We start from the raw sequence: 27,672 nt of genomic DNA on the forward strand, positions 1-27,672 counted from the left end.
ACAGGCTAGGAGGAAAAGGACTCCAAGACTCTGGAGGAGGCCGCCAGCCACTGACTCAATCCTTGCGTTAGGCTGCCATCTCGTGACACACTGGGGTATGCAGCTGAGGACCCAAGGTAGCATGTTATATTCGTGTTCTATCTAACATTCTAAAACCTTCCTCCTCCCCAAAATGCAAACCAATAAATAACAGATGCCAATATAACCTGTCTAAATGGTTGATTTAAAATCAGTTCTTCTTCAGGCATCAAAGAACCTCATTATATAGGAAAAGAGATTTCACAGCTGACTCAATGTTTGTCAAGAATCTGAAGTGAGTCCTGTCATTGGCACCTCAGACCACCCAACCCTGTGTCAAAAGGGCTGGGCTCTGCTCTTGGCCATGAGCCAGGTGTGGGGGTCTCCCTCACAGCCATCAGTGCACCAAAAGCAAAGACCAGCAGGCCTCCAGGAGTGCTAGAGATGAATCTACCATCAATACCCTCACAGCTCCCTGGTGTCTCCACTGGGTCCAGAGGACTGTGATAAATGGAGGAGCCCCTTCAAGCTCCCAAAGAAGGCTGCTGTCCCCTTTCAGGTCCTGACTGCTCTGCAGGCCAGCACCGGGGATAAAGTGGAGCTGGTCCTCCTATTACTTCATGGACAAACACGAACGACCCTCAGTAATGAGGTCAGACTTGGCTACTGAGAAGACAGAAAATGACTCAGAGTCCAGCCTGGCCCTGGAGCTCTTCTCCAGCTGGCAAGCTCCACATCCCAGCTCTGCAGATGCCTGAGGCTCTGGGACACAGTTCTCAGGACCCAGAGCTCACAGAGACCATTTCCTGGGAGATGACTTCTCTCCAGTACGGCAGTAGGGGCTTCAGGGGGGCTGGTAAGTGTCCCCAGGGCACCTTTCATTTAACAAGCAAGACACAGGGGCCCAGAGAGCACTCAACAGACAAATATCTATTTATCAAATGATTAAAAAGGAAAGTGTGTGTGGTCTAGGGATATAGCCTGAATAGTTATGAAAAGGTTAAGTTTGCACAAGTAGACCCTGCCATCACAGGAAATGCTGAAAATATTTTTCAGCTATGGAAATTTTCTGCTGAAACTCCTCCTCTTTTTACCCACTTTGTCCCTCTTTTCCTCTAAGTTATTCAATGTACTTACAATCGTATTTTTTATGAAGTATAGTTGACCTACAAGATACTAGTTTCAGGTGTACAACATGGTGATTCATCAATCACTACAAAATGCTCACCATGGGAAGTATAGCCATCATATGTAACCATACAAAATTGTTACATTATTGGCTATATTTCCTACTCTGTAGTTTCCATCCTGTAACTGGAAGTCTGTAACTCTTAATTCCTTCACCTATTTGGCCCATTTCTCCACATTCCCTCCCCTCTGAGAACCACTGTTTTGTTCTCTATATTTAATAGTCCAGGTTTTTTCTGTGCCTTTTTTTAGATTCCACATATAAATGAAATCATATGGTATTTGTCTTTTCCTGTTCGATTATTTCAGTTACCCTTGTACCCTCTAGATCCATCCATCTTGTTGAGAATCATGAGTTTTCATCCTTTTTTATAACTGAATAATATTCCATTGTATATCATGGTTGATTCTTGAACAACACAGATTTGAACTATATAGGTTTATTTATACATTGATTTTTTCAATAAATACAATGAAGTACTTTAAATGTATTTTGTACTCCTTAATTTTTAAGTAATTTGCTTTCCTCTGGCTTACTTTATTGTAAGAATACTGTATATAATATACATAACTTACAAAATATGTTTATTGACTTTATGTTATCAGTAAGGCTCCTGGGAAACAGGAGACTTCAGTAATTAAGTTCTGGGGTTGCAAAGAGTACAGGTGCACATTTTCTACAGTGCAGAGATTTAGCATCTCTAACCTCTGCATTGTTCAAAATTCAACTTGAACATACTCTTTATCCATTCATGGACTGATGGACATTTGAGTTGCTTCCATATCTTAGCTATTGTAAATAATGCTGCAATATTCAACACTAATTTTCAATTACTGTTTTTGTTTTCTTTAGGTAAACACCCAGAAATGGAAAACTGGGTCCTATGATATTTCTTTTTATTATTATTTGTTATTATTATGTTCAATTAGCCAATGTATTGTACATTAGTTTTTGATGTAGTGTTCAACAATTCATTAGCTGCGTATAACACCCAGTGCTCATTGCAGGATCTTCCCTCCTTAATAGCCATCACCCAATTAATCCATCCCTACCTTTCTCTCCCTTCTGTAACTTTCAGTTTGTATTCCAGAGTCGAGAGTCTCATGGTTCATCTCCCTCTCTGATTTCTTCCCATTCCGTTTTCCCTCCCTTCCCACATTATTCCTTATGTTCCACATATGAGTAAAACCACATGACAATTGTCTGCCTCTGCTTGACTTATTTCACTTGGCATAATCCCCTCCAGTTCCATCCATACAGATGCAATGTGGGTATTCATCCTTTCTGATGGACAAGTAACATTCCATTGTATATATGGACCACATCTTCTTTATCCTTTCATCTGTGGAAGGATAACTCAGCTCCTTCCACAGTTTGGCTATTGTGCACATTGCTGCTATTAACATTGAGGTGAACATATCCCTTCTTTCCACTACATCTGTATCTTTTATGTAAATACCTATCAGTGCAATTGCTGGGTCTTAGGGTACCTCTATTTTTAACACCTTGGAGAACCTCCATACTGTTTTCTAGAGTGCCTGTACCAGCCTGGATTCCCACCAACAGTGTAGGGGGATTCCCATGTTTCCACATCCTTGCCAATTTTTGTTGTTTCTTACATTGTTAATTTTTGCCTTTCTTTCTTTTTTATTTTTCTTTATTTTTTTAATTTAATTCAGGATAACAGTATTCATTATTTTTTCACCACACCCAGTGCTCCATGCAATCCGTGCCCTCTATAATACCTACCACCTGTTTCCCCAACCTCCCACCCCCCCGCCACTTCAAACCCCTCACATTGTTTTTCAGAGTCCATAGTCTCTCATGATTCACCTCCCCTTCCAATTTCCCCCAACTCCCTTCTCCTTTCTAACTCCCCACGTCCTCCATGCTATTTCTTATGCTCCACAAATAAGTGAAACCATATGATAATGGACTCTCTCTGCTTGACTTATTTCACTCAGTATAATCTCTTCCAGTCCCGTCCATGTTGCTACAAAAGTTGAGTATTCGTCTTTTCTGATGGAGGCATAATACTCCATAGTGTATATGGACCACATCTTCCTTATCCATTCGTCCGTTGAAGGGCATCTTGGTTCTTTCCACAGTTTGGCAACTGTGGCCATTGCTGCTATAAACATTGTGGTACAGATGGCCCTTCTTTTCACGACATCTGTATAATTGGGGTAAATACCCAGGAGTGCAATTGCAGGGTCATAGGGAAGTTCTACTTTTAATTTCTTGAGGAATCTCCACACTGTTCTCCAAAGAGGCTGCACCAGCTTTCATTACCACCAACAGTGGAAAAGGGTTCCCCCTTTCTCCACATCCCCTCCAACACATGTTGTTTCCTGTCTTGCTAATTTTGGCCATTTGAACTGGTGTAAGGTGATATCTCAATGTGATTTTAATTTGAATCTCCCTGAGAGCTACTGATGATGAACATTTTTTCATGTGTCTGATAGCCATTTGTATGTATTCATTGGAGAAGTGTCTGTTCATATATTCTGCCCATTTTTTGATATGATTGTCTGTTTTGTGTGTGTTGAGTTTGAGGAATTCATTATAGATCCTGGATATCAACCTTTTGTCTGTACTGTCATTTGCAAATATCTTCTCCCATTCCGTGGGTTGCCTCTTTGTTTTCTTGACTGTTTCCTTTGCTGTGCAGAAGCTTTTGATTTTGATGAAGACCCAAAAGTTCATTTTCACTTTTGTTTCCTTTGCCTTTGGAGACATATCTTGAAAGAAGTTGCTGTGGCTGATATCGAAGAGATTACTGCCTATGTTCTCCTCTAGGATTCTGATGGATTCCTGTCTCACGTTGAGGTCTTTTATCCATTTTGAGTTTATATTTGTGTATTGTGTAAGAGAATGGTCGAGTTTCATTCTTCTGCATATAGCTGTCCAGTTTTCCCAGCACCATTTATTGAAGAGACTGTCTTTTTTCCACTGTATATTTTTTCCTGTTTTGTTGAAGATTATTTGACCATAGAGTTGAGGGTCCATATCTGGGCTCTCTACTCAGTTCCACTGCTGGTCTATGTGTCCACCATAACCAGGTGGTAATCATCCCTGGGATACAAGGATGGTTCAAAATTCACAAATCAATCAATGTGATACAACAAATTAATATGAGAAGAGAGAAGAACCACATGGTCCTTTCATTTGATGCAGTAAAAGCATTTGACAAAATCCAGCATCCGTTCCTGATTAAAATGCTTCAAAGTATAGGGATAGAGGGAACATTCCTGAACTTCATCAAATCTATCTATGAAAGACCCACAGCAAATATCATCCTCAATAGGAAAAAGCTTGCATCCTTCCCATTGAGATCAGGAACAAGACAAGGATGCCCACTCTCACCACTCTTGTTCAATATAGTATTAGAAGTCCTAGCAACAGCAATCAGACAACAAAGAAAAATAAAAGGTATCCAAATTGCCAATGAAGAAGTCAAACTCTCTCTCTTCACAGATGACATGATTCTTTATATGGAAAACCCAAAATACTCCACCCCCAAACTACTAGAACTCATACAGCAATTCAGCAATGTGACAGGATACAAAGTCAATGTACAGAAATCAGTGGCTTTCTTATACACTAACAATGAAAATATAGAAAGGGAAATTAGAGAATCGATTCCATTTACTATAGCACCAAGAACCATAAGATACCTGGGAATAAACCTAACCAAAGAGGTAAAGGATCTGTACTCGAGGAACTACAGAACACTCATGAAAGAAATTGAAGAAGACACAAAAAGATGGAAGACCATTCCATGCTCTTGGATTGGAAGAATAAACATTGTTAAAATGTCTATACTGCCTAGAGCAATCTAGACTTTTAATGCCATTCCGATCAAAATTCCACCTGTATTCTTCAAAGAGCTGGAGCAAATAATCCTAAAATTTGTATGGAATCAGAAGAGACCCCGAATCACTAAGGGAATGTTGAAAAACAAAAATAAAACTGGGGGCATCACGTTACCTGATTTCAAGCTTTATTACAAAGCTGTGATCACCAAGACAGCATGATACTGGCATAATTTTTGCCTTTCTAACTGGTGTAAGCTGGTATCGCTGTGTGGTTTTGATTTGTATTTGCCTGAAGGCTAGTAATGTTGAACATTTTTTCACGTGTCTGTTGGACACTTGTATGTCTTCTTTGGAGAACTGTCTGTTCATGTCTTCTGCCCATTTCTTGACTGTGTTATGTGTTTTTTGGATGTTGGGTTTGTGAAGTTCTTTATCAATCTTGGATCCCAGCCCTTTATCTGCAATGTCATTTGCAAATATCTTCTCCTATTCTGTGGGTTGCCTCTTAGTTTTATACTGTTTCCTTTGCTGTGCAGAAGCTTCTCAAAATGGATAAGACAGAAATCCATCAAAATCCTTAGAGGAGAACTTAGGCAGTTTTTTGTTGTTGTTGTTGTTGTTACCTGTATATCTTGTTGGGAAGATGCCTATTCAGGAACTCTGTACATTTTTTTAATTGAATTATTTGTATTTTTGGTGTTGACTTGTATGAGTTCTTTGTATATTTTGGAAATCAAGCCCTTAGGAGATAGATCATTTGCAAACATCTTCCATTCAGTAGATTGCTTTTCCATTTTACTGATAGTTTACTTTTTTATGCAAAGGCTTTTTAGTTTGATGTAGTCCCAATAGTTTATTTTTGCTTTTGTTTCCCTTGGCTGAGGAGACAGACCCAGAAAAATACTGCTATGACTGATATATAAGAGATTACTGCCTATGTCTTCTTATAGGATTTTTAAGGTTTCAGGACTTACATTTCCATCTGGAATCCACTTTGAATCTATTTTTGTTTATGGTGTACATATGCAAATATGTATCATTTTCCCAGCACTGTTATTGAAAAGAGGCTCTTTCCCCATTGTATATTCTTATCCCTCTTCTTGTGGATTAATTGACCATATAAGTGTGGATTTATTTCTGGGCTCTCTATTCTGTTCCATTGATCTATGTGTTTATTTGTGCCACTATCATATTGTTTTGATTACTGTAAATTTATAATATAGTTTGAATCTGGGATTGTGATACCTCCAGCTTTGTCTTCATTCACAAGATTACTTTGGCTATTGTCTTTCATGGCTCCATACAAACTTTAGGATTATTTGTTTTCGTTCTGTGAAAAATAACTATTTTATTGTATAGGAATTGCATTGAATTTTTAGGTTGTTTTCAGTAGTATGGACATTTGGAGAATATTGATTCTTCCAATCCATGGCATAGATATCTTTCCATTTGTCTGTCACCTTCAGTTTCTTTCATGAAAGGCTAATAGTTTTCAGAGTAAATGTCTTACAATTTCTTAAATTTATTCTTAGGTATTTTATTCTTCTTTGTGTGATTATAAATAAGATTTTTTAAATTTCTTTTTGCTAGTTTCTTAGTGTGTCAAAGTGCAACAGATTTCTGTGTATTAATTTTGCATCCTGCAACTTTACTGAAAACATTATCTCTAATATTTTTGTGGAGTTTTTAGAGTTTCTTTTTTTTTATCTTTTTTTTTAAAGATTTTATTTATTTACTTGACAGAGAGAGATGACAAGCAGGCAGAGAGGCAGGCAGAGAGAGGAGGAAGCAGGCTCCCCGCTGAGCAGAGAGCCCAATGCGGGGCTCAATCCCAGGTCCCTGAGACCATGACCTGAGCCGAAGGCAGTGGCCTAACCCACTGAGCCACCCAGGCGCCCCTTTAGAGTTTCTTATACATAGTTTTATGTCATCTGTAAATAGTAACAGTTTTACTTCTTTCTTATCAAATTGGATTCCTTTTATTTTTGTCTTGTCTGATTGCTATGGCTAAGACTCCCAGTACTCTGTTGGATGAAAGTGGCAAGAGTGGACACTGTTGTCTTATTCCTGATCTTAAAGGAAAATCTTTCAGTTTTTCACCATTGAGTATGTTAGCTGTTGCTTTGTCATATATGGCTTTTATTATGTTGAGGTATGTTCCTTTTAAGTTATTTCTAATATTGTGTTCTTCGATTCTGATTGATGTTTATTTTAATACTATCTATCCCTTTCTTCTGTTGAAGTCCTCACTGAGTTCATCCACTCTTCTCTAAAGTCTGGTAAACATCATCATGACCATTATATTGAACTCTGTATCAGGTAGATTGCCTATCTCTATATCATTTAGTTCATTTTTTTTAAGTTTTGCCTTATTCTTTCATTTGAAGCATATTCCTATCTCCTCATTTTGTTTGTGTTTATTTCTGTGAATTAAGCAGAACAGCTAACTCTACCAGTGTTGAAGGAGTAGCCTTGTGTAGGAATGTCCTCTGTGTAGATTACATGTGCCTGGCAACATTGGCTGGCTGGCTAGAGCTGGAATAGGCAGAGGTTGGTGGTTTCTGGGCACTTTGTCCAGGGTCACCCTGCTGAGATGGTTGGAGCTGTAGTAGGTATGAGCCAAAAGGTTCCAGGGGTTCTAACTCAGAGCCACCCTGGCAGGACAGATGAAAACGGGAGTAAAGACAGGCCAGGTACTCCTGTGATGCTCCATAGGGCCATGGTGACAGAACATCTGGAGCTAGTATGGGGGCTAGTATGAGTTCCAAGGTACTCCATACTGGGGCCACTTTGGCAAAACAGCTGAAAGTGGAACAAGCATGGCCCAGGTGGTCCTGGAATGCTCCAGGTTGGTGCCACCCTGGCAGTATAGATAAAGCTGAGGTGGATACAGGCTGGGTCCCTCCATGTAGGGGGTGCACTTGTGGGACCACTGCAGCTGAAGTGGGCATGGGCCAGTGGGCCTCAGGGTGTTCTATGCCACAGGCATAGTGGGATGCTGGTGGGATGGCTGAAGCTGGGGAGAGCATGGGCAGGCAGGCCTCTTAGGGGAAATGGCTAGAGCCAGTGTGGGCTAGGAGCCAAGGTTCACTGAGGTGGTGGGCCAGCCAGAATGTCTGGGTGCTGCTCCCATCTGTGCTATCAACAGAGAGGAAACATAAGTGGTGCTCGCCAGTGCTGCCAAGCGCAGAGACAGTTCCAGAGGTTGCTCCCCAACATAGGTGGACCCTCTCGTACTAGTAAATGTGTTTCCTTACTTATAGTCTAATTGCCCTTGAAACCACTGGTTTTTGTTGTTGTTGTTGTTTGTTTTTTTGTTTTTTGTTTTTTGTTTTTTTGAGAGGAGGGGAGATGTTGCTTTGCCACAGATCTGGCAATCTGGGTCCCTCAGTGCTGTCCCTATCATAGTTCATGGCATCATGAGTGGGGTCCCCAACATTACTGTGTCTCCATTTCTCCTGCCATTATCTATGTGGTCCCTCTATCCTTCATTGTGCAGCAGCTGTTCCAGCTGCCCTTGGTTGCTTCTTCAGCAAGAATTCTTCTGCATGTAGGTATAGATTCAGGGTGTCCATGGGAACAGGTGAGTTCAGGATTGTCCTATGCTGACACCTAAGACTCCTCCTCCTGTAACAGCATTGTAAAGGTGACATTTCTGGCATATTCTGGTGACATTTCTTCTTTTGATTTTGGGGGACAGTTCCTGCCTCTTTGCAGATATACTGCTTTTCAAATTTTAAGCTATATGTTGTGTATTAAAGAACAGAGACTGAAGGAAATTAAAAGGTAGACCCATCTCTCATACCTTTTCCCATCAGGCAGCTATGCTGAGGGCCTGACCTCTTCACTAAATCAGATATTTAAACAATTTCAGGTCCCCTTCTTGCTTCAAATATCTTGAAAGGGAAGTCTGTCCCCTACCTCCAGCAGGTCTTTGGGACTCAAATAGCAGAAAACCCAGGTTTCTAGCCTTGTCCTAATTCCAGTTTGGGTGACTTTATATCAGCTCCTTTCTCCCACCCACTTTCCCATATTTTGGCCTAGAATGGACTCAGACATGTTAACACACAGCTCTTAGGCCTGGAGTCCATGGCTGCTTCCCCAACATTGAGCACAGGTCAGAACAAGGGAGGGGGAGTGTGAGCTGCATGGATACATGCTGTATGAAGCCTGCAGAGGTTTCCCTGCAAATCCTTCAAATGACTCAGCAACTACCCCTTGAGTCCAGTGAAGGAGATCTCTTAGGTCCCAAAAAGCCTCCTCTTCAGACACTCTACCATGAAAAGCAAAAACGAGCTTTCCTCAGTGGATTCAGCTGAGAAGGAAACTTCTTCAGGGAACTGGAAGAATCTATACTTTGCATTTTAGACATCTGGGATCAAAGTGGCCTTGAAGAGTGACTTTGGATTTTGAAAGACTGACAAACCTGGGTTTCAGAAACTGATATTTGGCCATACATGCTAAGCATTGTAGTCCCTGCTGTCTGGAATTGTAAATGGTTGGCTTTAAATCGACTTAGAGCTCAGTGCTGTCTCTTGACCAGAGGGGCTGGTATGTCATCTTCCTAGGAGCATCAGCTCTTTGATTCTTTTAGCCAAAACACCCAATCACCTAGCTGGAAAGGGCTTCTCTGGCAGGAATGTCCAGCGTTAGAACTGGAACCTTACTGCCTACTCTCCTCACTCTCTGTCACACAGAGAATCTCCTACAGCACTATGAAGCCTGAGGAATGACTGCTGGTGCCACTGTGTCCAGGTCCCCTCCCACCACCACCACCACCACTTGTCAATCAATATGCCACATCTGGACCAACAGACAGACCAAGGGGTGAGAGACATTCTTAATCTTGAGCCTCAGGGACTATGCCAGTTTTATGAGACTACAGATAATGATGGCTGTCCTGTCCAACTGTGTTGTCGCAGGCTCTCCTGTAACATAGGCATCATCTCACTCTATGCCATATTTGTGTTTTTATTTATAAGGCAGGTCCTAAATATTTTTTTCTTTAAAGATTTTATTCCTTTATTTGACAGAAAGAGACACAAAGAAAGAGGGAACACAGCAGGGGGGGATGGGAGAGGAAGAAGCAGGCTTTCCACAAAGCAGGGAGCCGGATGCAGGGATCATCTCCAGGACCGCAGGATCATGACCTGAGCCCAAGGCAGAAACCTAATGACTGAGCCACCCAAGTGCCCCAGACCCCAACTTTCCTAGATATGCACTTATTTAATAGTAGTTGAGGGTTAATCTTTTGAGCTTAAATATGAAAATTTTTGAGTATTCAATCTAACAGCCTGACTGTCTTAAAGCAGCAATCAAAAGAAACCTGTCAAATGAGAGCAAAATATAAAACTATAGAACTTAAAAGCATATGGGTGCTCACTGTAGAATTCTTGCCATTTTTTCTGCACTTTTGAAATCTTTCACAAGTTGTTCGAGGGGAAGGCGATGATCATTTCAATACTGCTCTTGAACTTTGACTTCCTATGGAAGTTTCACAGAGCCACTAGTGGGAAAACACATGTGTAACCATGTATGAAAGTTTAGCATTCATAGATATAAAAAGAAAAAAATAACAAAGCCTTATTTTCTCTGAATAAAATTTAGAAAATAGATAAAAGAAAAATCTCTTATAAGCTCACTAAAGCAGCCATTAAAAACTTCCTCTATATTGTCTTTTCAATCCTGTTTGTGTATATTTAGTTTTGTGTTAATATGTTGTAAACCTTTTAAAACTTGTAACTTGTTTAATGGCTATGTGGTGTTCTACCATATTAAGTTTTATAAATGTACCATACAATAGTTCCCAAAACTAAATCACCTGGGAAAATTTTTTTTTTTTAAATACAGATTCTTAGAACCCACATACTAAATAAGAATTTCCAGGGATGTTAAGGAATCTGAATTTTTGAGGCTTACCCTGTGATTGCAATGCATTTAATTAACCTTCTTAATTAATTAGCACATACTTCATTTATTTAATTCACTCTTGTTGCATATGGAGTGATTTCCAAGCTTTTTACTATTGTAAACAATAATCACAATAATACCAATATCTGTAAGGACAGGTACCAATCTTCATACACAGACATTTATTTCCCCAGGATACTAGAGTGGTTTGTTTGTTTTTTTAAAAAAACCATTTAGTGATCATGGAATCGTAAATTAACTGCAGTTTTCAGTGCTCACCCCACCACAAGCAGGGAACTCCATGGAAGACTGGCAGTCCTCCCAGCTGACTTGACTACTTCAGAAGGGGTCCACTGGGAGATAAAAAGTCCTAATAACCCTTAAAAAAGCAGCTCTCAAGAAGGGAGAGGTCTGCCTCCCTCTGCTCACAATAATTACAAAGTTTCTCTCAAAAGGGCCCCCTTGAGACTACAGCACTGAAGTTGGCTCTTACTATCTTCTGCTGTCTCATGCTGCTCTTTTAAAGTTCATATTTGGTAGTTCACATGGTATGGGTCCCCAAGAGCAGTTTTTCAAGCTTACTCCCATAGACTCCTAACTATTCTCATGCATCTACAAGCGCAATACATTTAAATGTAATTCTATTTTGACGTTAATATACATACAAGGTTCACGTTCACCACGACAAGGCACATGATAGCCACTGAATTCCAGAGCCTGCAGTCCTATGTTGATGATCAAAATGGCTCAAGGTCACCACCCAAAAACAATTAAATCAATGTTTCCCAAACTAGGATCTGTGGACATAAAACCTCAGGGTTCCTAGACAATTCCTGCTCCCTTAAAAGGAGTTTATACCTTACTGGAAGTTTGACCCACTGTCTTAAAGTGGAGGGGCTATACTGCTCTCCTGACCCGCACTCCGCAGAAATGAAGGCTGCACCGTGCTGCACACCAGGTCACTTCGGAGACGTCTGCACTGGCCTCCCAGCCGCAATTCTTAACCTTTCCCCAGAACAATGGGCATCAGATCCTTGCCTTTTGACTTCCTGACAGAAACTAACATTCTGGGTCTCAAGAAAACGTTCAGACTATCAGACCCAACTCACAGTGATGGGAAAAGGGACGCTGGATATGGGAAGTGCCTTAAGCGAGGTCACACAGCTAGTTTAGCAGAAGGACAAAACTAGAGCCTAAGCCGTCCATGCCAACTTCAGGGCCTCGGCTACTCTGCAGACACGGCTGATGAGTGACCCCATGGACCTCATTCCCACCATCTTTGTCCCACTTCCGTAGTCCCCCCGATACCCAAAGTCCCCGGAGTCCTCTTCGGGTCAACTGGCCCCGCTCTGCTCCAGCTCTTCACAAGCAGTCCACACGCCCGAACCACAACCCCGAGGTTTCTGGCCTTCCCGCGCCTACAGTACACGGGAGCTGAGAACGTCCCACGAAGCATAGACACCTCCCAGTCTAGCCGTGCCCAAGGTGCAGCGGAGCCGCCACCCGGCGCATGCGCCACCTAGATCGGCGCGCGTCAGTGACGTCACAGAAGACGCCACCGCGCGCATGCGACTCCAGGTGAGAGTTGCAGCGTGTCAGTCTGGCGACTTAGCGTGGCGCGCGAGCTCGGGCACAATACCTCCCTCCAGCCCAAACTTTAACGAGAGTTTTGATGGCCGAGGGCTGCTGAGAAAAGTGAAGAGAGGTAAAGAGAGGGGCGCCTGCAGGAAACGTCATCAGAACGCACCGGAAGCGGCTGGAGGATGAAGAGTAAGCGAGGTTGATGGCCTGTGAGCCGGGGAGGGGTGGGATGTAAAGGGTCGGGAACTTGGTGCTGGTAGGTGGACCGGTTCGCAGCGGAGACCGACTGAAACTGCTAGGGGAATTGTCCCGCCTTGCATAAGGGAAACCGAGGCCCGGAGTCCCGTTGGCCTGGCGCAGTCTCTGCGCTGAAGATTGATGTCAGAGCTGGCGGCAGGTCCCCTGGGGCCCGCTCAGTGTGCTAAAGGAGGGCCGAGGGCCTTGGGCCGACTTGGCCGCTGCCTGCCACCTGCTGACGGTGGTTAAGGCTCCGATCCTCTCTGCGACCTGGTTTCCCCTTTTGTGAGGTGCTGATGGTGGTTCCTGCCCCGCCGGCTGTTCTGTGAACGTCCCTTGTCTGGTGGAAAGCGCTGGGAGCCTGCGGAGGAATGGTATTCCTCCCCGGACTTTGGGAGTTGAGAGGAGAAGAGTCGTGCCTAGGGAGGGAGCAAGCGCCCAGGGCAGTTATAAGCAGGGGAGTGTAGACACCGTTAAAATTGGTCTTTGGACCAGTATGTTCCTTTCCACCACTGCCACTTCCTATCTCTGTAATCAAGTTATGGGTCTCAGCAAATCTGAGCTTCAGTTTTCTCATGTGCATTATAGGAATAAAGATTGTTCAGAGAATATAATGAGATAAAATGTGTAGCCAGGTGCATGTCAAGTAATGAGTGCTCAGTAACTGTTAGATGTGGATTGTTCCAGAAAAGACTTCCAAGTCTAATTGGAGCACCCGTGACAGGTGAAGCAAAGTCATTCCTGGGGTTGCTCTTTAGAAACAGATTTTAATGCCACTCTTGCATTTGAAGGAGAATCAGACTCTGTATATAATATAATATGATATGTATATAATATAATATACTGTGTATATTATATAATATAAACACTTTGGTTTGCTTGTTCAGATGTACTCAAGGAAGCACAAGGGAGCTGGGATGGAATTTACAGAGTGTCATGTGAACCAAATTTCTAGTCTTTGACCCTTAAACTAGGCCTTTGTCTTAAACTTACTACATTTACACCTGTACTCTATCCCCAGAACCATGTTTTTCTTAACACACATGAAGTAAGAAACAGACATGTGGAGTTTTTAGAGGTCGAAAGCACATTGATCTATATATATTTTGAGCTTGAAGAAAGACCTACTGTGTTTTATCAGTGTAGGACACCATCTATTGTATGATACACCCCAATTTCATAGATATTGCAATGTGAAACGTCTTTTTTTTTTTTTTTTAAACATTTACAGCCAACAAAATGTAATATTTGCAACCATCTGCGTCCTGGGAAGCTCTGTGATACAACGTTATTATGAGTTACTCAGACTTACAGAGCGACTGTTCAAGGCCCTAACCTGCGGTAGATTAAACCAGTCGGCTCCTCGTGTGGTCTGTTGACCTGCAGGAGCATCTGAAACTTGTTAGAGATGCAGGGTCTGAGGGCGCCTGGGTAGCTCAGCAGGTTAACCCTATGCCTTCAGCTTAGGTCATGGTCCCAGGTTCCTGGGACGGAGCCCTGCATCAGATGCCCTGCTCAGTGGGGAGTTTCTCAGAAGCCCTACTCTGTGTGTATGTTGGGGGGGGGGGGGTCTGCTTCTCTTTCTCTCTCTGACTCTCACCTTTGCTTGTGTAGGCTTTCTCTTCTCTTTCTCTCAAGTGAATGAAATTTTTAAAAAGTCTTAAGAAAAAGAAAGAGGTGCCGGATCTGGGAGTAGAACCCAAGTATCTACATATAATAAGAACCAGAGTTTCCTACATAAATTAATATTTGAGAAGCATTGTTTTATATTTCTTTCTAAAGATTTATTTATTTAATTGAGAGAGAGAGTGAGAGTACTCACAGGGGTGGGGAAGAAGGAGAGAGAGATTCTCAAGCAGACTCGCCTGGAATGCAGAACCAGGCACAGGGCTCAATCCCAGGACCCTGAGATCATGACTTGAGTTGAAATAAAGGGTTGGACACTCAACTAACTAAGCCACACAGGCATCCTGAGAAACACTGTTTGAAAGCACATTCTTGAAACTTAGGGTGGGTGACAAGAGGGTAGAATAAGAGGCATCCAGGAAAGCTTAGAAGTCTGTGCTCTCTGTAGCATTCCTGTCTTCTCCTACCTCTAAATAACCATAGTTAGTTTCATAGTTAGAAAAGTCATGAGTCTTCTAGTCCTGCCAAACCTGAATTGGTCATATCTTGTTTATTTGAATCCCCCAGGTGTGATCTACCATGCCTTTTCTCAGAAAGAGGCCAAAGAGCTCGACGTTCAGGTACAATACATGGCAGGAAGTCTGGGAGCAGCAGAGGTGATGACAAGGATGGCTCGATCCCCTCACACTGCTTTAGATGTCCTTCCCATGTCTTACTCCTCATCCTTCCAGTAGATGTGTTGGGCTCCATTGAGATCTGCTGTTCTGATGGCCTGTTTCCAGATGCTGGCCTCTTTTTCCCTTATTTGGTTAACTGGGACCTCTTGATCCTGTGTCCTCTCCCACTGTGTAGGGGATACTGGCTATGCCCACCTAATGAGCACTGTTATTTGGCTTTGTCACTGTGCCCCCTTCACTCTTGAAGAGGGCAGGCGATCACATTTCCTAAGTGGCATTTCTGTTATATCTGGATGCTGCCAACATGCTTTGTCAGTTTGGCAGAAGCTCCACTGGGGACTGAAAGACTGATACACTTTCATTTGGTTTCTTCATGAAGAAGGCCACTTAGGTACTTAAAAAAAGTAAGTAATTGCCATGTCATGGTAATAATAATGGCGATAATGAATCTTTAGTTAGTATCTAAGGTGCAAAGTCGAAGCTGACTGCCCTCCTGACTGTGAGCTGCCTTGAAGGTCGAGTGTATCACATCATCCCTTCACTGCCCGCTTCTCCATAAGGGAGAGCGTGATTATTGACACATTAGCTTCCCAGGATATACAGCCTGCTTAGCATAGCAGGGGGTCAGGAAATCCCCAGCCAAGAGGCAGGACCTGCATAGACAGTGCTGCCTGGGCTGTGGCCGACCTAGGACATGGGCAGCTGAATGAGGAGTAGACCAGTGGAACTCCCCACATGAGAGGCAGTGACATTTGGAGTTCTCTCAGGAATTTCACACTATTAGGGCAGTTCTTTTGCCCACATGTGCTAGGAGTCTGTGCTGAGTCACGGTCAAGTGCTGTTGTGCTCTTGGGAGAAAGTGAACCCAGGAGGCTGAGATGCACTGGTACTTCTTCCCCAAGTGCTGCGGGAACAGACTTAGCGAGTAGCCATGACACATCCATGAGGTCAAACCCAAGTAAAGGGGATTGCCACTTGGGCACCATGTCATTCCTGCTCCCCAAGGTGTGGCCCACCCTGGGGCATTAGGTGGTACTGTTTCACCAAGTGTTAGGATAATCCCTTCGAGGCCATACGTTGCCTTCATCTGGTCGTGACTGAATAAGTATTGTTAGCATACATTTCTCAAGCTTTCCACCCTGCCAAAGATCAGAGAAGCCTGTTCTTCCTAATGTGAAGGGTTTGGGGCTTTTTTCTTTGTAATCCCTTCACAATAACCTCAGAGATGTATAGTAGGAAGTTGAATTTTGATGTGGCTGTTTTGTGCAAATTGGTGTCCGAACTGGTATTTGAGGGTGCCTTTCACATCTGGACAGCTGCGGGGAGCTCATCTTCAACAGATGAGAAGCTGTGTGGGGCTCAGTCAGGAGACAGATGGGTCAGGGAAGGCATCTCATCTGCGGTGTTTAGGAGGACCTGGGGTCTGGGGCTGCCCCCACCAGAACAGTGGGCGCTGTGCCGCCCTGTCCCCATGCAGCTTCTGGGAGCCCAGCAGGCCGAGGCCTTCGTGAGGGCCTTCCTGAAGCGCAGCACACCCCACATGAGCCAGCAAGCCCGAGAGGACCAGCTGCAACGCAAGGCTGTGGTCCTGGAGTACGCCACTCGCCGGAAGCGCAAGGAGAAGAGGAAGAAATCCAAGGGCCTCTCTGCTAGGCAGAGGAGGGAGCTGCACCTCTTCGACATTAAGCCAGAGCAGCAGAGGTATGCCAGGGCCTTTCTCCCAAAGGCAGCTTCCTTCTCCTGGAGTGGGTGTAGCTTTGGGAGACCCAGTTCCCCTGAAGCTAAGAGAGCTTCTCCCACTGCCGCCACAAGGGGGCAGCCTCCCTTTACCAACTCAAGCTGGGTTTGCACTTGGCTTTCACAGCAAGGCACGGCCAGGCTCTTGCTCTTTGACTGTCTGGCTCCTGTCCTAGCCTTAACTAATGAGCCCCCACCGGAAGTGAGTCTGTTACCCATGGCAACAGGCTGTTTGTCTTTCGGCTTTCCCAGAGAGAGAGGAACTGATGGATCTTAGTATATACTCTTTATAGCTTTTACTAGCACTAGGCAGAATCATCCCCTGGCTTTATTGCCAAAGAACGTGCTGCCCGCATGCCCGCATGCCCGCATGCCCTCTACTCTGGGAGGACGTGCTCTTCCCTCCAGCTGACACTGCATCCCTCCTTGGTCACACTTCTGCACATGCTCGTCATCGGCCGGTTTGTAGATCTCGCTCCAAGAACTGCAGCCAAATAGCCTCCCACAAACACGGTCAGTCACTGTGTCTGGGACCCCGCTTGCAAAGAGAGCTGTGCTGCAGGTGGAGGAAGGGGCCACTGCCTGCCCAGGTTTCCCTCGCTGGTGTCTACACAGGTAGAACCCACTTTGAGTTTGAGCCTGAGGTTTCCCAACAGTTTCCTATAACAGGTTCCCCATGAGGCACCAGGACCCATAATAATGACCCCAGAGGAAAGCCTCTGAGATCCTCTCACCTGGTCCCTCCCTGGCATCCCACCACTGGCCTACCTTTCAGACACACCTGGTCCCTTACGTGGGGATGTGTATGGCAGCCTGCAGCTCCTGTCTGCTCCCCTCAGGGTTGGCTCCTGTAGCAGATGATCTCAGAGAGCAATGGTGAAGCAAGATATAAGTTTAGTTCGTGAAAAGCTGTCCAGATGAGCACATCCTGCCCCCTGGGCTGGTGTGGCAGAGACTTGGGCAGTGCTGCCCTGGGAGCACCCGGCTGCTCCCATCTGTGCAGGGTGCCTTGTGGTGTGAGGGGTCTGCTGGAGTGCTGGCCATCCAGGCTGCATGTAGCCAGCAGGAAGGATGTAGGGGCACCAGGAGGGTTCTAGCAGCGGAAACAGGTTCAGGAGAGGGACGAAGTTGTCTGTCAGGCTATCTGCTGTGGAACTAGGATCTGCACTAGTTCCCCATGACCCAGGCAGGGGTCCTTGGCATCAGGCTGAGCTCTGTGCCCTATTGAGCCCACAATCCCAAGCTCAGGTCGCCTAACTCTTTACTTCTTTCTACCTTTGCCACAGATACAGTCTTTTTCTCCCTCTACATGAACTCTGGAAGCAGTATATCCGGGACCTGTGCGGTGGTCTCAAGCCAGACACGTGAGTTGCATGTCTGCAGCCCTGCCCTTTGGGGCAGAACCCAAGGCTTACGATGACTGTGAATGCAACCTTCAGAGCCAGCTGGCTGCAGAAGTTTGTAGACCTGTGTGCCCCTTCAGAACTCTCGCTCATGGTCAACTCTGAGGCCTTCTGCTTACCTTCTAGGCAGCCGCACATGATTCAGACCAAGCTGTTGAAGGCAGATCTTCACGGGGCTCTCGTTTCAGGTACCTCGCCTATGAGCCCATGGTCCCCCAAACACCCACAGCATCACTCAGCAGCGTGGCTCTGTGCCACAGGGCTAGACACACTGCTTGTCACGTGGACGTTTCCAGATCACCAGCGTTGAGGGTGGGAGAGGACTAGCTACCTGAGCCAGTTCTGGCCACTTTCTGGATACATTCTAAATGGCTTGTGTGCCTTTCCACACGGGGACCCCTGCTGCTCTCCCACGGGGCACAGCAGCTACTGACACCTGTCCCCAGCCCTGAGCAGAGAGTCCCTTTCACCCATTCCCCCCGCTTTCAGTCTCAGCTATGGACTCCCAGCTCCCATTGTCATGTCCAGAGCAGACCTTCTCCTGAGCATCGTCATTCATCCAACCGCCCTGCACACAGCTGGCCCCCTGTCCAGCAGGCATCACGACCTGTCCATACCCAGAACAACTCCGGCCTCCTCACATCAGCCCCTGCCCTGGTGTTCCCAGCTCCGTTCATGGTACCAGTGTTTACCCTGGTTGTTCACCCAAAACCTGGGCGGTAACACCTTTCTTCTTCCCTGATTCCTCAGCACCATCCATCAGCACATCCTAGCTCCCAAATCCAAGCCACCACCACCGCCCCTGAATTCCGGTAGAATGGCACAATGCTTCTTCCCAACCAGGCAGCCCGAGGGAAGGTTTTAGACCAAAACTCGGGCCATGTTTGTCTTCTGATTCCTTACCTAGGTCTAAAAGGACCCTCTGGCTCTACTGAGCACCAGGTCTAACCACATCGGCCTGCTTTCTGCTTCTCACACACTAGGCTTGGCCCCTCATTGGGCCTTTGTTGTTGTTCCTTCCCTCTGCCCAGAGCTCTGTGTGTCACAGACTGACTGCTTCTCAGTATTCAGGCCCCTACTCACACGTCACTTCCCCCCAGGGCCTACCATCACGAACAGTGAACCTTCTCTCCATGACCTTGTGTATTTCTTCATAACAGTTATCATGATCAGAAAATGCAGTTGTCTGGTGTGGCACATATTCCCTCCAACCTTTAGAACATCAGCTTCTTGAGAACAGAGCCGAGAAGAGTCTTAATCACTCTCACACCCAGCACTGATCTCGGACGGTGCCAGGCACATGGCAGGTGCTTGGTGACTTGTCTAGAGGCTACATGGGGACATGGGTCAAGAGAGCCAAGGGGCCGGCTGCCTGTGGTGGCAGTTTGCCTCAGTCACTGCTTCACCGCCTGTAGCAAGATCCCATTCTGGCCAGAGTTTGGTGGGTCATGGGAAGGATGTGATGCGCTGGTGTTCCTTCAGATCCCATCACTGAGACGTGACCCCATTCCAGCAACCTGTGGATCTTGGTAGTGCTGGACACACATGTGACTTCTTAGCTCCAGAGTCCTTCCCAAGACCCCTGTGGCTGCAGACCCCCCAAAGGACATCTTATCAGAACAGCCCAGAGGCTCCAGAGCCATAGGCAAGGGATTGGGACCCCAGACTCATTCAGCTTGGTCCCTGTCCAGCTGAGGAGCCCCCCACTCCCCACCACCCCCACCTAGCTGATTGTGGCTGCCCAGCACCCCCGAGGCTGAGGCCTTGAATGTGCTTTTCCTTTGCAGTCACAAAGTCCAAATGCCCGTCCTATGTGGGTGTTACAGGAATTCTCCTACAGGAAACAAAGCACGTTTTCAAAATCCTCACCAAAGAAGACCACCTGAAAGGTACGGAACTGTCTCAGGGTGTGTGGCCTGTGGCCTCCCCGGCTTCATCGGCCCTTTCCTCGTGGCTTCAGTGGGTCCATTTGGCCTCTCTGGTCAGCACAGGTTGCAGATCCCTGCTGACCCTGCATCCCATGCCTGCTGAGAGCGCCCCTGCCCTCACGGCTCTCCCCAGGGCATCTGGAGCCCAGCCAGCAGCCGCAGCCAGATGGGACTGGAGAGAGGGCTGCTGGGCTGCACTTCCAGATATGAGGGTCTGTTTCCATGACTGAGACCCTCCCCTGCCCCAACCTGCTGCCCTGCGCCAAGGAGTGGAGCTATGCAGACCCTGAGGGAAGCTAGCTTAGTGCTTGTCCCTGGGGTTCCAGGATCTGGCCCTTTCTGGTAACTCTGGGTTCCAGGAAAGCAAGTGCAGCCTCCTTTGCTGGGTGTGCCAGAGCTCCTTGTTCTGGCAAAGAAGAGCATAAGCACCTGGGCTCTTGAGATTCTGAGATTGCAAAACCACAATGGGAGTTTTTTGTTCCTTTATTTTGGAGGTATTTTTGTGGTTTTTTTGTTGTTGTTTTCTCTCTCTCTGCTTCAGTTTCCTTGTATGTTCTTGTCTCATTTTAAACCTCAGAAAGTGGTGTCTGGGTGCCCTCACGCACGGCATAAAGCCATGAGTTAGTCTGAAAACCATGCTGGGAGACCTGTTTCTTGCACTTTTTCTGGGAGTTTGGCTTAGAGCCTTTGACCCTAAAAATTAGTGTTGAGTTTTATTTAAAATCTGAATAAATCGGTCTTATGGCAGAAAAATGCCCTTTCGTCCTGTGCTGCTGAGCTTTGCAGACTCTCCGTTCCTTACTAGCTTATGTTCTAATGCAGAGATTTTAGGAAGGTCTTGTGCTTTAGTGTGAGCTTAACCGTCAGGATTTTTTTTTTGCTTTGTCCTTTTTCTCCTGTTTTATTTTTCAGTTATCCCCAAGCTAAACTGTGTGTTTGCAGTGGAAATCGATGGCTTCATCTCCTACATTTATGGAAGCAAATTCCAGCTTCGGTCAAGTGAGCGATCTGCCAAGAAATTCAAAGCAAAGGGAACAGCTGACCTGTAGCTCTCTGCTGCGGAGACGGCTGTTTGGGACCCCAAAGACCGGGAAGACCTGTGTGCCCGCCTTTCAGCAGAGACACAGCTGAGCTGGTTTTGGTTCTAGATCACCCCCAGCCCGTTAACACCGGAGTTAATAATAGTTCATCATCCAGGAAGAAATGCGCCTAACTGAGCAAAGTCAGGGAACGGAGGAGTGTCTGTTTCTAGGTGATGACGGGTATGCATTGCTCCCACTGAGGAAGTCGCTGCCTTCCCCGTGAAGTGGCTCATTCTTCCGCCCATCCGAATGTGCCACGCCAGGCACAGCCTGATGCTACGGTTCCCTAATCCACCTGCTCCTGCCCACCCCCCTTTAGGGAAATGGTGGCCAACGTGTAAATATACAACTGCTTCCAGAACCATTGGTGCCACTTGGCTTGTGAAATGTTTTTCATGGCTTAGACTCAAGTTTCTCTGTAAATGGCAGTTTCATTAGTAGCCTTCTCTCCCCACTTACCCGAGGACACTTGACAAGAACACTCACCTGTCATGAAGCTGCCACTGCCCGCCTGTTTCCAGGATGCCCTGTTGTCCCCACAGCCCACCTGGGGTCACTGGGTCCTGTGCCCTGAGGACTGTGCCCCTGAGGGCCCAGGCCAGATGGGATACTGGCTCTTGGTGAACGTCCTAATAAGGCCACACCAGCTGCTCCCCAGAACAAGGCTGAGGCCTCCGGCGGTGGACCAGGGCTGGCCACGTCCCCACAGCTGTGGCACAGGGCTGGTTGTGGAGGGTGCTTGGTAGCCTGCAGTCCGGGCTCCTACCTCCACTGCCCCAGTAGAGCTGTAGCCTTGGAGGTGTAGGCCTGTGGGAGACAGCTACGTCAGCCTCACTTGTTGGTCTCACGCACTGGAGGAACCAGAGAGGCCCACGGAGCAGCAGAATGGTGACCACCTGGGGATGGGACTCAGGAGCCGCAAGGCCAGGACACATCAGCCCAGGCATCCACTGTTCTCCAAAAAGTGAGTGGGCCCGTGGGCCCTTTACGTTCCCCGGTACCGATTCCGTGTGGGGGACCGGGCCTTCCTGCAGGGACAGGACAGGCCAGAACCCCTCCAGGGGAAGAAAAGGACGAAGCACTTGGAGGGGGAAGCGTTAGCTACATTAGCTGGGGCTGCCCTAACCACACTGCAGACGGGCAGTGTAAACAGAACATCCTTCCCCACCGCTGCAGAGGCTGCAAGTCCGAGTTTAAGGTGCCCTCCTGGCTGGGGTCTGGTGAGAGCCTTCTCCTTGGCCCCTTCTTGCTGTGTCCTCATGTGGCCTTCCTCAGTGCACACCTGCAGGGAAGGATAGCCATCTGGTGTCTCTTCCTCCTCTGATTGGGACACCCGTCCTGTAGGTTAGGGTTCCACTGTATGACTCATTTCACTGTAATTGTCCCCTTAAAGGTTCTGTTTCTCAGTGCAGTTACACTGGGGATGAGGGCTTTGACAGAATTTGTGGGGACATGATTCAGTCCAGAACAGTGGTGGAGCTGCCCACCCAGAACAGGAGCCCCTAGCAGAGCCCCTGAGAAAGGCTGCAGTAGCCAGCCTGGCTCCCGTCCTCAGACACTGGCCTGGCCGGCCTGCAGCCCTGACTAGATTGCTGGCACCACTAGCCGGTTCAGCTGGTCCAGGGGCTGGGCCCTGAGCCCTCAACACTGGGTCCCATGACTGGCTCAGCCAGGAGCTTAGGTCCAGCGGCCTCTCCACTGCCGGCTTCCCTCGCTTCTGCAAACCACTGAGCTCCTCCGTCTCCCTCCCTTCAGGCACAGGGACAGTGGTGGGGGAGGAGACGCACACACGGGGCAGGGTGGACAGGGAGGCTCCCTGGAGGAGGGGGCTCGATCCAGGCTGCCGTGGGATGTGAAGAGGTCCTGAGGCTCAGGACCAGGCTGGCAGAGCAGTCATGGAGGCCCCAGGACAGCGCCTGCCCATGAGAGTCAGGGCCAGCAGGAAGGAAGGTGGGAGCGGGTGGCAGAGCTCTGGCTACCGATCCCAAACCCACAGGAGGTGCTTCAGGTCCTGCCTGGCTCCGTGGGAGGGGAGAGGTGCTAGAGAAGTTGTAAGCCCCTGGGACGGGGCAAGGTGGGGAATCCTGCTGACCCGTTCGCCCAGTCCTGACATGCTTGGGGGCCTCCGTGTCACCAATTGGCAAGTGGGGCCATGAGACCAGATGAGGGTTTCCTGAAGGGGGATCCTGGGACTTCCAGCACATGCATCAGTGTCACCAGGACACCCGTTCGAAGCAGCCAGCTCCTGGGCTGCTGTCAGACTCCAGGGGCCTAGACGACTTCGTGGGTCTGTCAGACCCCAGCTGGCTCCTCCGGTCACTGAAGTGTGAGGATCGTGGATCCCAGATGGTGGCGCAAGTGTCTTCCAGCTCTGACACCTGGACTGTGACTTGAGATTTGGGACTCTCGGGATGGGGTTTTCCGGATGCTGGAAAAGATTTTCAGTGACAGATCTCTCAGGTTCTGAAGAGTAAACATGAACATTCCCCCAAAAACCCATAAATTATGGTAAAAAGCTGTCTTTCTGGACAATGGCTTTCATTTTAATTTAGTTTGCATTTCTTAGCTATAATGTCTAATTAAGACATCTGTTAAATGTCTATAATATTAATTTGATGGGGGGTTCTAATAGAACTGTATTGGAATTGTCCATTTAATTAACCTCGTGGGCCTTTAATGGATGTCTTAAATAGACATCATTAACAAGAGTGCTAGACAAATTAAAATTAGAGTCAATAACATTCTTGGTAATTTTTCTTGAGCTGTGAAGGACGAGTGTTGCTAAGTAGACAGACGCAAAGATGGGCTGCACAGAGGAGTGTGGGGGCTGGTGTCCCCAGCAGGGCTGCAGCACGGACAAGGCCCCAGGTCGGGCTCAGCCGTTCTGTGTCCTGGCCTCCCCTTCGTGCACCTCCCACACACGGCGCTTGCTGAGCTGTCAGATCGAGCTCTGATGAGGAGAAGGTAGCGAGGGAGGAAGAGGGACCCAAACCCCGGGTCTCCGCATGGCTCGCATTGAGATGGAACAGACATGAGACAGGACAGACCAGGATGGGGCAGGCAGGGCTGGGCTGGGGGGTGGAGTGCGGTAAGAGGGGAGGAAGTGGCCCATTTTCCCCACCACTCTGCGGAGCAGTCTCCCTCGGGTGAACTACACTCCCAAACCCAGGGCTGGGTTCCCCATCTCCACATCCCAGGTGGCCTCTCAGGGCGGCTGACCGTTAACCACTGCCTCCCTCCTGAGGCACCTGTGTCCCCACACTCCCTGACAGTCCCCCCCTCCTGGCCACTCCCTCTCTGTCCTTTATGGAACCTCCTCCTCCTCCTCCGAGCTTCTAAATGTTGGAACGCCCTGATCTCCGTCCTTGGACTCCTCACCTTTCCCCTCAGCTGGTCCCACCCACAACCCCCACACACCTGACTCAGAAGATCGTGTTGGCAGCCCTGCTTCTCCCCCACCCCACTGCCGAATCTGGAGCTTTGTCGTCGGCCTCCCCTAATTCCAGTGGGAGCTCCTTTGAGCTCACGGTGGCTCTGTTTTGATGGCTGATGTGTCCCCAGTGATCTAGAAGCACTCGCTGACCTGGAATGGGTGCTCAGTGAACATTCACCGGGGAGTGGAAACCTCGGCTGGTTGACCAAACCCCTGGGAGTGTAACGGGCTCCTGACCTGAAGAGGCTGGGCGAGAATCGAGGACGCTCCCCCACGAGGACGCTCCGCTTCGACCCCATCTCCGTGAACAGCCTCTGTCTCTCCATTTAGGTCAGAAACGCAGGAGGCCTCCTACCCCTGCCTGGTGTTGGCGCCTGCCCCCAGCCGGTCTCTCACGAAGTGCTGGTGGCTCTCCCTTGTCTCCCCTGCGCCGGCTCTCACCCACCCTCCCACCACCCCTCGTGCCTCCCTGCCTCCACATGTGGCCCCACCACAGCTCAGGTGACCGTTGTGAAGCAGGACTCAGATCGTGTCACTCTTCTCCTCAAAACCTACAAGTGACTTCCCAGTACACTTAGAACTAAACCCAGTGTCTGACCAGGGTCATCAAGGGCCCCCCAGGACCTAAGCCCAGCCTGCCTCTCCCAGCTCCCCAGTGTCCTGCCCCCGTGCCTTCTCCACAGCACTGTCCCTCTCAGACCACTCCCACCTTCCCGGGACCTGTGAGCACAAGGCAAGAGGGTGCGGTATTAATGGATGGTATTTAATGGATGTCTGCACTCAGACATCTGCTCTGCACTCAGCTCTGCACCGCTGGCCGGCCTCCCTCTCAGCGGTCCCCCAGCGGTCCCTTAGCATGTGACCTCACTTCACACTGGACACAGCGCCTGTCAGTAACCTTCCCTGCTGGGTCATTGTTTTCTTCCAGCAGAACATACGCATCATGAACTCCAAGACTTGGCCTGGCTCGTCCACCCCTGCAACCCTTGTCCCTCAGTGCCCTTTAGAGCACTGCCCTCCATGTACTAAGTGTTCCGTTAAATACTTCTAGTCTGACAGCGAGCCGAGGGTGTGGCCCTAATGGTAGCTAAGGGTGGCCACACCCAGCCATGGTGACCCCCATCTGGCCCCTACAGAAGCCTTCCCCCACTGTGGCTTTCCACAGCAGAACAGCACCGTGTCCTGTGACCCCCAGGCCACCCCAGCCTTTCAGGCAGGCAGGTGCCCCAGACAGCAGCAGTGCCTGGACACCGTGTGGGTTCTTCTCGCATCCCAGCCAGGTGAGAGCTTACACACTGCGGGCAGCTGTGACCTGCAGCAGGCGTGGCAAAGCCCCTCTGTCATCTCCAACTTTACCCACTGGACCCAAGGTGCAGGGGGAGGCAGGCGGGGCTGGTGCTGGGCAACCCAGCCTGGAGTCTCTGAGTTCAATCAGGAACCTGGCACTCAGGAAACCCAAGTTCAAAGTCAAATTACTCTTGACTTTCATTTTCAACCACAAGGGACAAGGCTGAGTGTGGTGTTTACGGTAGATTTATTGAATCTGCAGGAATTAAACTGCAGCCCCTGTCAGGAGAGAGGGAGGGAGCTACAGGTGCCTGCCCCTCTGTTCCGGGGACATCCGCCTTGTGGTGGCTGTCCCCACAAGAGAAGGAGGAGGAGAAGCACTCCTGGTTGCTCTTCATCTCCCTGGAAGGGGTGTGAGCAGAACGCAGTTCCTAGTTATACCGCCGCTAACCAGTGGTGTGCTGGTCCGGGGCTGGGGGCTGGGAGCACAAGCACCTCACTGGTGGATACCTCATCGGGCTGTAGTTTAGGGTTCGTGACCTTGCTGTGTGTGTTACACTTGGATTAAAACTGTGCTTGTCAATGACCCGCTGAGTCCGCGGTGTGGCTGCTTCCTCGCATCCGAAAGGGAAGCGTCTCTCTGTGCTGGTGTCTTGCTTCCGATGGCCATGCCCGTTACCCTCATGGCTCTTGCCTGAGAATCAGGGGTTTCTAGCAAGGAAACCCAAAGTGCTCACGGGGGCGTTATGCCCTGAAATTCACCCTCTTAACATCTCCCACCTCTCTGCCCTGGACCTCCAGGGACTATGACGTCAGCAATCCCGTCACAAAGGAGTGGTTGCCACAGACCTGGTCTGCATGAGGCTCTCAATGAGTGCTGGTAACGGCGGCCATGAGGGGTGTGGGCTGGGCTGGGGAGGGACACAGTGCCCATGCCAAGGGAACCTGATGGGTCTGGAGGTAGAGTAGGCTTCCCTTGGGAAGTGACTTTAAGATGAGGCCAGAGAGCTGAATGGGCTTCAGGCAGGAAAGGGACCCCCTGCAGAGGAACCTGAGGTGGGAAGTAGGGCCTGGAGTGGACAGCAGGGACTGGCAGCTAGTGCCTGGGGCACTGGGCAGGGTGACAGAAGCCAGGGAAGGGAGGGGCCAGAGTGAGGGCTGGAGACCAGTAAAGAGGCTGAGGGTTGTGAGGACCATCTGTGGCCTGACCCACGGTGTCGGCTTCAGGGATACACAGAAACAGGTTTAAGGGGTGCATATACCACCCCACGAATAAGATCTTAGGTTCACATGCCTCCCCCTAGGTCTGCACCTGACCATCCACTCACAGCCACGTGGCCTGTGAGGTTGGAGTCCAGCTGGGTGAGCAGAGGTCGACCCCAGCCTGCCAGGCTGATACACAGAGGGGGTGAGAGCAAGACCAGCAGGGCCTAGGAGGTAGGGGAAGCCACTGAGGTCTTCTCCGAGAAAAGAAGAGGGGACAGGTGGGCGGATCGGCAGGTAAGGAAGGAAGAAGGAGTCCAGGGTCAGAAATGAGGAAGATGGCAGAGCTGGGCCAGGGATGGGGAGTGGTGTGGGCACATCCCCGGGATGTCCTTAACTGGCTTGGCTCTGTGACCTTAGGCAAGCACCTCCCAGTGCCTCAGTGTCCTCATCTGTTAAGTTTAAGTCTCCTGAATAAAGCAAAAGGAACAAGGTTTACCACGTGGTCTCATCTGAAGACTCGGAGTTCAACAGTGTCCCGTC

The 27,672-nt window shown here is 48.2% G+C and overlaps 1 protein-coding gene across 2 annotated transcripts; it reads left to right on the top strand.

The window, feature by feature from the left end:
* The first annotated feature begins 12,488 nt into the window (after positions 1-12,488).
* On the top strand, positions 12,489-21,567 carry LOC131818780 (ribonuclease P protein subunit p29). 2 transcript variants are annotated; one of them, XM_059153435.1, is made up of 7 exons: positions 12,489-12,705; positions 14,947-14,999; positions 16,534-16,757; positions 18,080-18,157; positions 18,323-18,384; positions 19,984-20,085; positions 21,037-21,567. In XM_059153435.1, the coding sequence occupies exons 1-7, from the start codon at positions 12,699-12,701 to the stop codon at positions 21,171-21,173; spliced, it is 663 nt and encodes a 220-aa protein (XP_059009418.1). In that variant the 5' UTR covers positions 12,489-12,698; the 3' UTR covers positions 21,174-21,567. The 2 variants fall into 2 exon arrangements, with proteins under 2 accessions (XP_059009418.1, XP_059009419.1); XM_059153436.1 differs by having other exon boundaries at positions 21,067-21,567.
* The last annotated feature ends 6,105 nt before the right edge of the window (positions 21,568-27,672 follow it).

This window comes from Mustela lutreola, chromosome 16 (genome assembly GCF_030435805.1).
Source record: "Mustela lutreola isolate mMusLut2 chromosome 16, mMusLut2.pri, whole genome shotgun sequence".
In the NCBI taxonomy this organism is placed as follows: domain Eukaryota; kingdom Metazoa; phylum Chordata; class Mammalia; order Carnivora; family Mustelidae; genus Mustela; species Mustela lutreola.